At 40.1% G+C, this 12,245-nt stretch overlaps 1 protein-coding gene across 1 annotated transcript; it reads left to right on the forward strand.

Moving 5' to 3' along the window:
* The first annotated feature begins 789 nt into the window (after positions 1-789).
* On the forward strand, positions 790-10,157 carry LOC121707005 (acidic mammalian chitinase-like). Its single transcript, XM_042089199.1, has 9 exons — positions 790-814; positions 1,181-1,385; positions 1,499-1,555; positions 1,890-2,058; positions 2,844-2,968; positions 3,070-3,193; positions 9,287-9,469; positions 9,801-9,917; positions 10,005-10,157. Exons 1-9 carry the CDS (start codon positions 790-792, stop codon positions 10,155-10,157), a joined length of 1,158 nt encoding a protein of 385 aa, XP_041945133.1.
* The last annotated feature ends 2,088 nt before the right edge of the window (positions 10,158-12,245 follow it).

A 12,245-nucleotide genomic window follows, 5' to 3' on the forward strand; every position in this document is an offset into this window, starting at 1 on the left:
CTCCTGAAGCATCCCCAAATGTCCAAAACTCCTTTAGACTAAAACTCTTAGGGATTCAAGTTCTTTAATAAAATGAATCAATCAAGTTCAACTCCCTCTGAAATTCCCCCATGGATATTCCACGCCATTTTACCCTGACTGTGTATACGCTCGCAGACACCTGGGGCCCCTCAAAGGCTTGTGTGACTAGGCCTCATCCTTCTGTGCAGGTCGTCTCCACACAACCACACAAATAAATCAGATTCTCAATGACAGCATTCTGACAGAGTTGCAGTGCGGCTCGGCTTTAAGTTACACTGCTTATAAAACATAAAACATTACCTGTGCAGCCCCGGCTCAACAGAAGAAAAAACGCTCAAGGTAATGTTAAAATAGGTCAGATAGCAGAACTCCATCTTCAGTTGGGCTGATGCCTGTGAGTGCACCCATAATCAAGTATTCATAACGTGATTAATATGGCTATTTCTTACCATGTGTAGCCCTGAAGTATTTAAAGGTCAGTAAGTAAGTTTGACTCCATTCAGCATTAGTTTCACCACACATTATTAATCCAACCAAATCCCTATAATACGGAGTTGCAGTACATTGGTTGCAGAAAAGGCCTTAATCTTCCCATAGTGTCCTCTGGGATGGGTCTCATCTAAATGTAATCTGAGAGCTTGTTTGTGTTATGTTGCACTGCTCTGGCTTTAGGTCTGCAGGACAGTCTTCCCATGGACACACACAGGGAGTTCTCCATGAACAGCACATGAGAGATGCAGTTGCAATCATCATTTACATTTATTCATCATGAACTGGAGACTTGCTTGGGCAGGTAGGATTGATGCATATCGTGATAACATAATTGTATTCCATATTTATTTCATACAGCATTAAGATTATTATTAAAACATGTAGAACATGTGTAAAACTATAACAGAGTTGAAGAGTTTTGTAACATTATATCTCAAATTATTCAAGGTCTGAATCTCCTCTTTCAGTTTGGTAAGTTACAGAATGTTCCTTTTTGGTTTATTATCAGTTTTTGCATGTAAAGTTTGTAATTTCAGATTCCAGATGTATGCTTTAGATTACTTGAATATAATGTCTGATGATGGAACTCTGGAGGCAGATTAAATTATCTTTCTTTCAATGGCTGTTGTGCTTGTCAACTTGTTAAACTTGTCGTTTCCCCATTCAGCCACCACTTCAAAACTTGTGTGCTACTTCACTAACTGGTCCCAGTACAGAGACGGGCCAGCCAGATTTTTACCAGACAATGTGGATCCCCATCTGTGCACTCACCTCATGTTTGCCTTTGCCATCATAAGCTATGGCAATGAGCTGGTGGCCTCTGACTGGAATGATGATGCACTTTATAAATCCTTCAATGCCTTGAAAACTCGGTCAGTTCCCAGAGTACAGATGCTAGATATGTTATTGAAATATTCAATGTATCGTTAAAATAAGGATTAGGAACTTGGTGGAGATTTTGACTGATTTTGATTGCTTTCTACAGGAACCCAAAATTAAAAACTTTGTTGTCTGTAAAAGGGCAGGACACAGATTCAGCTAAGTGAGTCTCTTATTTTATTGTTGCATCAATCATGCATTTTAATTCCATTTTTGTTCTGTTTGGTTTGTCGTGATTGATTTGAGAAATACACAATATTAAATTGTGGGGATTATTACAGAAAATAAGTAGGGAGAGTGATAGGAGTTCATTGCTGAAGTTCTTATTGTTCACCTATGATACTTATCACCATCCTATAAAAATAAACATTAACATACCGGTATAATTAACCACAGACAAAAACAGCGGTTTTCCTTTAAGTGGTAGGCCAACTGTATAGCTAAAGATGCTGCTTGAACATGAGAGTTGTTCATGTGATGTCAATTTTTATTTTCAGCAAATTCTCTCAAATGTTGTCTTCCTCCTATTCACGGCAGCAGTTCATCCAGTCCTCCATCAGACTACTGCGGACTAATGGCTTTGACGGACTGGACTTGGCCTGGCAAAGCCCCGCATCTCAAGGGCGCCCTCCAGAGGACAGGAGGAGATTTACACTACTATGCAAGGTGCTGGCAAGGAATTTAGTCACTTTTACAATGTTCTGTTTTACTCACATATTTGGTTTGCCTTTTGGATTATATTGCCGCTGGCTTTTGTGCATCATAAGGAAAGGTTCACCCTGGGACATGTATGTCAGCTTGATAGTTGTTGGAGTTAAATTGTATATGTACATAATAAATATACATTTTCTTTAACTCTGCTATACAAACAATATCATGTAGCAGTGGCAAAAAGTGCATATTGTTTGTTATTTGGTATATTTCTTGTATAACAAAACAAGATCTACATGTTCCAGCACTATATAGCAACAGTGTGCTTTGTCACTTATGTGCATGGCTTCAGAAACATATTTTAATGTTAGATTATCTTTTGAAAGAGTAATGTCTGTAATAATTTGAAGAGTTTAATTTCAAAACGCTATATCCTCCATTTTAATGAATTTTCATAAATCATTTATTTTAATTTTGTTTTCCAAGTAATTTCAGTGGACCTGTAATTGGGTAGGCCTATTATTATTTGATTTATCTTTACTCAATCAAAACAACAGAACTGCAATTTTATTGATATGACCTGCAATACACAATTAAATGACATGACTTTTTTCAACGTTTTCAACATTTTAGAATCAAACTCTTCATTTACATTTACATGTACCAGTATTCATTTAGCAGACACAGTTGTCCAAAGTGACTTACATCTGTCAATATATTACAAGGGATTACATTGTCCCCCGAGCAATTTGGGATTAAGGGCCTATCTAATGGTTGTGGTATGATCTTGTCATGCCCAGGAGCTTGTGGAGGCATACAAGGCTGAAAGCAAAGCCAGTGGTTACCAGAGACTGATGATCACTGCTGCTGTGGCTGCAAAAAGAAATGTCATTTACATTAGCTATGACGTCCCACAGATCTCACAGTAAGTCAGAGGAATATTTTACACAACAGCAGCTTCAGCACCATTTGGCAACCACATACAGCTAATGACACATTCATTGAGCAATACACATGTACTTTTAGGTACCTGGACTTCATCAGCGTGTTGACCTTTGGCTTTCATGAAAGTCAAGAGAGTCTGACTAATCACCACAGCCCATTATATAGTGGGGAGCACCAAACAGGAGAGAGTCTGCATTATAATGTAGTGCGTATCCAAATTCTTTTTTTCTCTCTTTCTCTCTCTCTCTCTGCAAACATGTCATGCTCAGGGAGTACACAGTTAATCTTTATTCTCAGCACAACGGAGTAATGTAGTCTTGCAGGGTAGCACTAGTCTCATGCTGGTGGTTGCAATGAACTTACAGTACCTACCTACAGTACACAGTGGGATTCCAGTGAGATTAATCCTTTTCACAATGGCCACTATATGGAAGAATGACAGGAAGAAATGTTACTCAGACCAAGGCCCTGAGTTTGGCGGCGATATCACTGGCGAATATGGTAGAGTATGCACAGTATTGAACGAGAGAATTGCCAGCGGGAAGGTGTGATCAAAGGCAATCAGTGGCTTGAGCCATGGTTGGTTTCAATTAATGAAAGGTTTGGCTAAAGCTGACCAATAGCAGTGTTGAGCAATTCTTTTAAATGGAATGTGTCAGATTACAGTAGCCTTTGAAATCTATATGGCACATCTGAATAGTTTTTCAAAGAATGATATGTAGGCCTAGCATTTCTTCTGCTCTTCCAAACATTTAAATTCACGAAAACATTGTTGTAGCCGTTTTAAATACCGTATAACATCTGACTAGGCTGTTAACCTATGTAGTAGGGCCTAATACGATTTTAAGCAAAACATGATGCAATATAACATTCAATTATGAGTCACACTGAATCGTGTTTTAATGGAATCCTGATGGGATAGCCTACACGATAATGCCAAAAATGATCTTATACCCTAGTTAATATCTGATAACTTCAGGTCAACTATTGTAATATTATATTCTCATCTGGCTTCAGTATTAATTGAAAAGACATCGGAACATAGGGAGTTAAGAGTGTCTTCCTTGTTTCATATGTGTTGGCCATGCATTGAAATACTATAATACGCTCTGTGGATTAACCATGCTGGAAATAACATTGACTAATTGGCTTTGTCTATGTATGTGTTTTGTAGCTTATGTTTTAGAATAATGTAACGATGTCAGAGCATAGCATAGCGACACCCACAGTTGTCCAATCAAAAGGTGTATTTACTCAGAACGAGAGCACACAGACCAAGACCAACACACGCCGAGATACAGAACACAATACACACGGGGCAGGTCAAACAGACACACACACTACACATACAGGGGAGGACGCAGCCCCCCACACAAAAAGGATCACACATGAGGGAAAACTAAAAGGGAAACTTGTCACAATAAAGATGCTAACTTTACACTTATAACTTAGGAGATATAAAGACATAAACCCCAAATGTTCACCCCCGTATCCCAGCATGCCTTTCGCGGGAGAACGCTAACACTGTCTTTTTGCGCCGACGCTACAATAAGTTAGGATACTTTTTTGTGCACATTCCTCCTTGCATGTAGGCTACCTATCTACTCTTCATGCCCCTACTATTTTCCAAATTAAAAAGCACTGTATGAATGGATGAGAGTGGACTAAGATCAAATAGTTTGAAAAGAAATTACACAACTATACCTGATTCAAAGGTACACTATGCGAGATTTATAACCTTTACGAAGCCAATTTGATGGTAAACAAACTTGTAATAGGCAAATCGTTCACCTAACTACAACATAGACATAGCGAGCTGTTTTTTGGCAAGCGATAGCTCCATATACATATTTTGGAACTCGCAAAATTGCAATCATTTGCACGGGAGTGTTAAGTGTTAAGTGTTAAGGCTTAAGGCTTCTACATACTCGACGCACCCGACCGGTAGCGCGACACCGTGACGTCAAAATGACGTAGATCTTGCTGGCACGCCAGGATTTTAGCCAGGTACCGCACCAACTCGTTTTTTTTTTCAGACGAGCGCGACAAAGCGGAAACAGGAAGATGGACTAGTTCGAGGCCAAGCGAGAGTTGCAGTGTTTTATTACAGTCGTGAATTTTTAATAGTTTGCTGGATAAGTTACCAAAGTTACCAGCGAGAGTTGCAACACATGGAATTAAGAGGAAAGAATAGAAACGATTTATTTTCAAACAAAGGATATCTATTAAGGCCTGAACAACATCTCTTTCCACTTCAGGAAATTACACAAACTCAGCCAGCTGCTAGCTAGCTAGCCAGCTAACTAAACTGTTTAAATTAGTAAAATTTCCCTCGGGATGACTAAAGTATCTATCTATATATCCATCTATCTATCTACCTGTGCGCACACCTTGGAAACTAGATGATAATGATGGTGGTAGTTGTGAATAGTAGCAACCAAAGTCTGAAGTACCATCACAGAGGCTAGATAATAGCAGAGCCCGTTTACATTCTCTGCTACTAGTGTTTCTTAATGCAGCTTCTTCTACTGTGTAACGTAGTTAGCGTTAATCTTTTCACAACAGCGACACCTCTGTTCAGGAGAATATTGCAACTGTCGTGACCACGACGCGCGAGCATAAATGGTTACGGCGCTTCTGTGACGTAGTGCGTTGAGTATGTGGAACGTTTCAAGCGTTCTACATACTCGCCACACCCATAGACAGTAAAAGATATGGACAGAGTCATCACGTAGACGTCAATCGAGGCGGGTGAAGCAAATTTCAACCGTTTCCTGTTGGTCGACGAGGCTTTCTGCGCAGGCTCAGGGGACGTAAATGTAACGTAGGCACGTAGTCTGACTTGACTCTTGTGATAGCTGCGCCGAGAGATTGGGTATGTAGCCACTTACTTCGTTACCACCATGTCTACATTACTGTTCTAAATGTCCTAGTTGTTTGTAGATAAATGTGATTTAATATAAACAGCACTCGCCACATTCATAGCCTAGGCTACTGTCAATCCATCAAAACTTCGCTGAAATGTTGTGCTCCGATGCTTTCGTTCTTATCCAGAGAATACGGTTATTTTGCTCCTGTGCGACACTTTCACCCACTCTGGCTGTATGCTTATTACGTCACTTTAGCATTGATTTCGGAAAAAAGTTTATTACTCATTCTGTAAGTCAGTTACGAGGTTATGACGCCAATCACACAATGTTGTATTACTCCGGAAATAGAAAAAGTTCATATAAAGGCTTAAAACGCTTCAGCTGTAACGTTATTTGATGTCAAAGTGGCGCCAAAATTGAATGGGCTTCAATGGGGATGGCTAGGTGAACTGGTCTACTATTTAGCCTCAGATCCGCCATAGTGTCTACGCTCTCCGAATGTTCGCCTGCCCCCTTGGGCCACACCCGACCGGTAGCGCGACAATGTGACGTCAAAATTGCGTCATTTCCTCTGTCGCACAAAATGTCAGCCTTGCCAGAGCCTGTCTACGGAGAGCCTTGGCACTTCCTATTAAGCCTCATTGTATCGACATTGGTTGCAGTTCCATTAGAATTCCACTGGGGGTGATCGCGGGCGAGTGCAGGTTGAATGGGGGTCTATGGAGCTAGACAGCTAAATGTATCTCTTTCACCTGCTTGTCGTGGAAGAATCGTAGATTTTATTGTAGTTTATGCAAGTTCAATATAGATTTTAGATCTAAAGTTGAATGAACGAGTACTTATGTCCTTTTCATTTCTTACAGGTTGGGTCGTTGTTGCCCATATCACGCTAGCATTGTGCTAATGAATGACGTCATTGACATATTTGAAAGGCTTTTTAGAAGACTAATGTGACTTCAAAAAATATAACAATCAACAGTGTGTATTTTCTTTGCCTCTCCTAGCGAATGCAACATTCAAATTACTACTCAAAAAATGATATCCAGAGAAAAGTGGATATTGAGGGGTAAAGCTCCATAGACCTCCATGCATTCTGCACTCGCCTGCGAGCGCCCTCAAGTGGAATCTGAGGAGGAACTGCAACCAGTCCAGAAACCGGAAGTAACCAGACAGTGCCAATTCTCTTCCTATTAGACATTCTCTGGCCTTGCGCAGCAGGTCGTGCACCGGAGATTTTTTTTCAGATGCGCGCGACAAGCAGGATGAGCTTGAAGCCAAGATCAGGGAGCATGCGTGCCTCTATAGAGACATCAACCACATTCAGGCATTTCATATAGCCTAGCCCACATCTTAAATAAACATGTTTGAATAGTCAGTTTGAAGAGAGAGGGAAATTAACCTGGCTAGGTTACCAGCGAGAGTTTTTTAAAAAAAAATAGTCTGCTGGATAAGTTAATGAAGCTATCAGACGGGAATTAAGATGAAAGACCTAGGACCCAGGGACATACCAATAATCCAGCAAAAGGTAGCATAGATATTTATTTTCAACCAAAGGATATCTAAGACCTGAAAAAGGAAATTACACTCAGCACCAGCCAGCTAGCTTACTTGCTAAAAATTTCAGGGATGAATAAAGTATCTATCTATCTATCTATCTATCTATCTATCTAGCTCGCTAACTCATAATATTGTGTTTCAATGGTGCACTGTAATGACAGGTAGTGACCTGAAGGTGTCATTGTTATAGCCTGGGGGCATTGTTCTGCCTTTAGTAGAAGAAGAGCCATCAGGTACCACAGAGCCAAAGATGGTTGATTACGAAGATACTTCCTGAGAGGCCATTTCCTGTCCCCGGAAATGTATGCAAATAGGGTAGCAGTAGTACACGCCCCGCACGGTGCAGTGATCGGGCTCCCTTTTTAACATTGAGGTCTATGGCAGAATCCAAGAATTTACCAGAATTTGTCAAAGCCTTACTTTTCTGAGCAATGGATGCACATTTCGGACACGGTATCATGATCTCCAAACCCTCCTCCCCATTTCAGGAGAATGTCGTGACAGTATGACAGTCAGGAGAAAATCAACATTAATAAAGGTGTACACCAAGTTTGTTTTGTACTCCGGCAACCCTCCCCATGCATCAACCACGTGGAACTGAGGCGTTCAAACGTCAGTCATATGTCAGTGACACGCCCCTGTGCCCACGCCCACGCTCCACTTTGCCCTCATAGACATGAACTAGGACGACCCATCTTGCTACGCATTAATTATCTTTGACAGAGCCCACCAGATAGCTTGTCTGTGACAAGATGGCCGCCGGTGATGCCGTTGGAGACTCGGCCATAAGACATCTAGCCATTCTATATATATATATCTATGGTAGGGCTATCTTATTGCGTGCAGAGGGAATTTGAAAGACAACCAATTATCCCACCCCTCGGACTGAGCACTGCGAATGGTGAGTCCCCAGACCCTACATCTTGATGTGGGTCTGGCTCGTCAGGCTACGGGAGTGTATGTTCCCACAGCCCTATGTCCCCAAAGCCCTATGTTACCAGACCCTAACCCTACCTAATCCTAACCTAGAAGTGGGACCATTGGGCTGTGGGAACATAGGGCTGACCCCGTTTGCACATTAGCCTATAGCTATCTTATATTGGAAACAGAGGGTGGAAATATAGGCTACTAATAGCAGCAGCAAGCAGCCTACAATTATAAAACCGGTCTAGGTTGCCTTCTCATGAACTTGAACTGGTTGGTTGACCTATTTAATTAACAATCGTCACATTGAGATAGCATAGTTTGAATAAAGAAGTGAACCCTCTCTATAACTCCAAATATCAATTCAGCAAATTACTTTAATGACAGTAGGCCTACAATATGCTACAATGACATAGCCTACTGTATGCTACCTACTGTTTTGGACACCCTATGACATGTTATTAATGATATTGATTGCTGTGACGTAACATTTATGATGTGCTATTATTGATGCTATTTGCAGCCAATATCACATGGCTATTTTGGCTGTAGCCTACTTTTACTACTATCCTGCTTATTATCACGGGTGGCAGAATGTCCCATTCTTACCATAAAGGAATGTTGATGTATTTGCTGATAGAGCCTAGATCATAATTTAACGCGGTTGCATGCGATTGGTCTCGCTCATTTCAGAGTCCACGCTTTGACATAGCTTTTCCTGAACTTCCCATATCGCCGGAGACATTTATATTTTAACACGCCTGAGCGAGAGAAAAGCTTTTGTCATGACATGGAGACATTGCCGCCAAACTCGTGGCCCAAGTCTGAGAGCATGTTTGAGAACTTGGACAATATTGTCTGAAGCTATTTTTGATTAAATTATTACCAGACTGGAATTAGCCATCACTGATGGGATTCTCATACGTTTCCTTTACTTTGGCCTCCAGAACTCTGCCATCTTATATTGGCAGGAGCAGGGTGCCCCTGCGGAGAAGCTACTGATGGGGTTTCCTACCTTTGGACGCTCGTTTCTCCTCACTTTCACAGAGACTGGCCTTGGGGCCCCTACCAGTGGCTCTGCTGTGGCTGGACCATATACTCAAGAGATGGGTCTCTGGTCTAACTATGAGGTGATATAGGGTGTAACACATTTATAACCAACAACCAATTCATATGACCAGACAGGAGTGGAGAAAGGGACCAAACTATCACTCATCTGTGCAATGTGACAGTTAATTTTAAATTCACAACAGATTTGGCAAATTTATATTACCCAGCAGGTGCCATTGCCAAAAAGCTTGAACTACATGCTAGGTGTGCAAATATTTGAAAATGAATGGATGTTCTAAAGAGCAAATCAAAATAGGGAATTCAACCAAGCACTGATATAAGTTATGTTATATTATATTATACTATATTATATTAGTACATAGAATAAACTGTATGTGTGTCTTTCTTCAGATTTGTTCCTTCCTCCAGGGTGCAAAAGTAGAGTGGATTGATAACCAGAAAGTTCCATATGCTCTGAAGGGACGTGGGTGGCTGGGTTTTGACAACCAGACTAGCTATTATTATAAGGTATTTATATATCTATTTTGTATTTAAAAATACTGTTAACAGCTGATGTTATCAAGGAACTTTTATTTGTGCGACTCTGTATCATAGGTGCAATATCTAATGGAACATAAACTCGGGGGAGCCGTTGTTTGGTCTCTTGACCTGGATGACTTTTCTGGAGAATTCTGTGGTCAGGGGAGCTCACCTTTAATACGATACCTGAAAACACAGCTAGAAAATGGTAAGACACTTCATGAGTAATTCAACACAAATCAGTAATGAGAAAAATACAGCTAGGAAGAGTTGCCTAAATTTCTCGAACAAAATGTCAAAGCAATGTAACAATTTTGCCACTTTTTGAGGTATGTTATTAAAAGCAACTGGTTTTGGTATGATGTTTGGATTTGGTATGCAAAGTGACAAAGTGTCCCAACTTTTCAAAATTGTGCTGGCATCAAATTCAAAGTAGACATATATTTTTTAAAGATACAATATATTTTGATGTGTTAGTTACATGATTGGTAAATCATGGTGCTGATGATGATGATTCTATTCATCCATAAATGCTATCAAATACAAGACTCTTTTCCTCAGTGGTTCCTCATGGGTGGATTGAGTTGCCCTCCTGAAATGCCCTCCTTAGTGTCAAAGTGAAATTATATTTCTAAAAAGTAATGTTAATTAATGAAAAATATATAATGCAAAATTGATTGCATAAACATTGCGTGAACATACCCAGCTCAGAGATGGCTACACACCTGGGGTGTGGGAGTTCTGACTACAGAATGGCTCCTAGATCATTGTGTCAACTTCCCTACCCATTTTGTGATGGTTACATTCTAGAAATCTGCTTTCACTTTGACATTAAAGAGGGTATTTTTGTAAAATTCTGCAAAAAAAGGCCAAATTAAATTGATCAAGATTACAAATAAAAGCAGTAAAAGGGGAAATATCCAAGTTTGCTTTGTTATTAGTATGTGACTGTTCTTTAAACTGAGATATAATTCAATCACAACAGGTGCCCAAATGATAGTGAAAAAAAAAAGATTGAATTACAATGATTCCCACAGAATTGGATTAAATTTGTGGCGGTGACTTGGATAACGGGGTGGAGTCAATAAAATGAATAGAGCATGCATGAGTAACCTAGTCAAAATTGACAAGCAGTTGTAACTAAGCATGCTTAACTCGACATCCAAACACTAACGTTAGCTTAGAGATACGGCTTGATTGCATAGTTTAGTCTCCCTAAAGCTACTATGTTGTGATAAAACCTTATCAGAGTTAACTTAAATGCTGCAGTTTTGAACAAATTTACGCAGCATGGTCACGATGCTAAGCAGAATTAATAGCAGTTTAGCATGCCGTCTTCTATGCAATGTTTCTATGTGGCAACATCAATCCTTTAAATAATGTTTTGTTAAATGCACATGCAGAGGAGAGGCAGCTGGTTCTTTAGAGAAAGCGGGGAGGGGCAAGGAAAGGCTGCGTGTGTAAAAGTGCAGCTCAATGAAAGTGATTAAATTGATTTTTTTTTTAATTATTTAAATAGTACAGCATAGAACATTATTGTGTGGCGGCCTGCCACAGGTTAGTCAGTGTATGGGAAACACTGATAATTATATCCCAGACTATATATTATAGAATAAAAATAATGCTGGTGCAACACAGATGTCTTCTTAATTTCTCTCTCTCTCTATATATATATATATATTTTTTTTTTTTTAAGGTGCATAACTTTACTCTACACGGTCTTGTCCTGCCCTGGTAACACCGGATTGTTGTGGTTTGCAGAAGTGCAGAGAATTCTCTCTTTTCTACTTGAATACTAATATATTATATCCCACATAGGGGTGCAGTTATCATCTACAACTGAAGATCCTGTGATCACGCATATAAACCTGACCAGCATTCCACCTACCACGTCCACCACCCCTTACAACGTCACAACCCCAGGTCACACCTCCTCAACTATTATAACCCATTCAGTCATGTGTGAACCTCTCACAGTTCAGGTCTCTTCAAACCTCTTCTGTAGTGACAAACCAGATGGTTTCTATCTAGAACCAGACAACCCAGCCTTCATGTTACAGTGTTCTGATGGTATTACACATGCAGCATGGTGCCCTGATGATAATTCAGGCCACAACATCGCAGGACAAATAAATCCCTCACAGAAAATAAGCATCATAATGGTGGGAATTTCAGCCCTACTCATGAGTGCATGGGCAAACAGATGATTCTCACAGATGAAAGAACCAGGAGCCTATCAAGCTTATAAATGCCTATGATGATTTTTGATAATGCAGGTGACTGACTTTTATTATTGTGTGATTATTATGATTAAAG

This window comes from Alosa sapidissima, chromosome 4 (assembly GCF_018492685.1).
Source record: "Alosa sapidissima isolate fAloSap1 chromosome 4, fAloSap1.pri, whole genome shotgun sequence".
Lineage (NCBI taxonomy): Eukaryota > Metazoa > Chordata > Actinopteri > Clupeiformes > Clupeidae > Alosa > Alosa sapidissima.

Excerpts from the sequence above, each read along its gene's own strand:
- LOC121707005 (XM_042089199.1), top strand. The coding sequence starts at position 790 with ATGAACTGGAGACTTGCTTGGGCAG. Across the intron at positions 1,386-1,498 it reads TTCAATGCCTTGAAAACTCG|GAACCCAAAATTAAAAACTT; the intron begins GTCAGTTCCCAG and ends TGCTTTCTACAG. Across the intron at positions 9,470-9,800 it reads GTCTCTGGTCTAACTATGAG|ATTTGTTCCTTCCTCCAGGG; the intron begins GTGATATAGGGT and ends GTCTTTCTTCAG.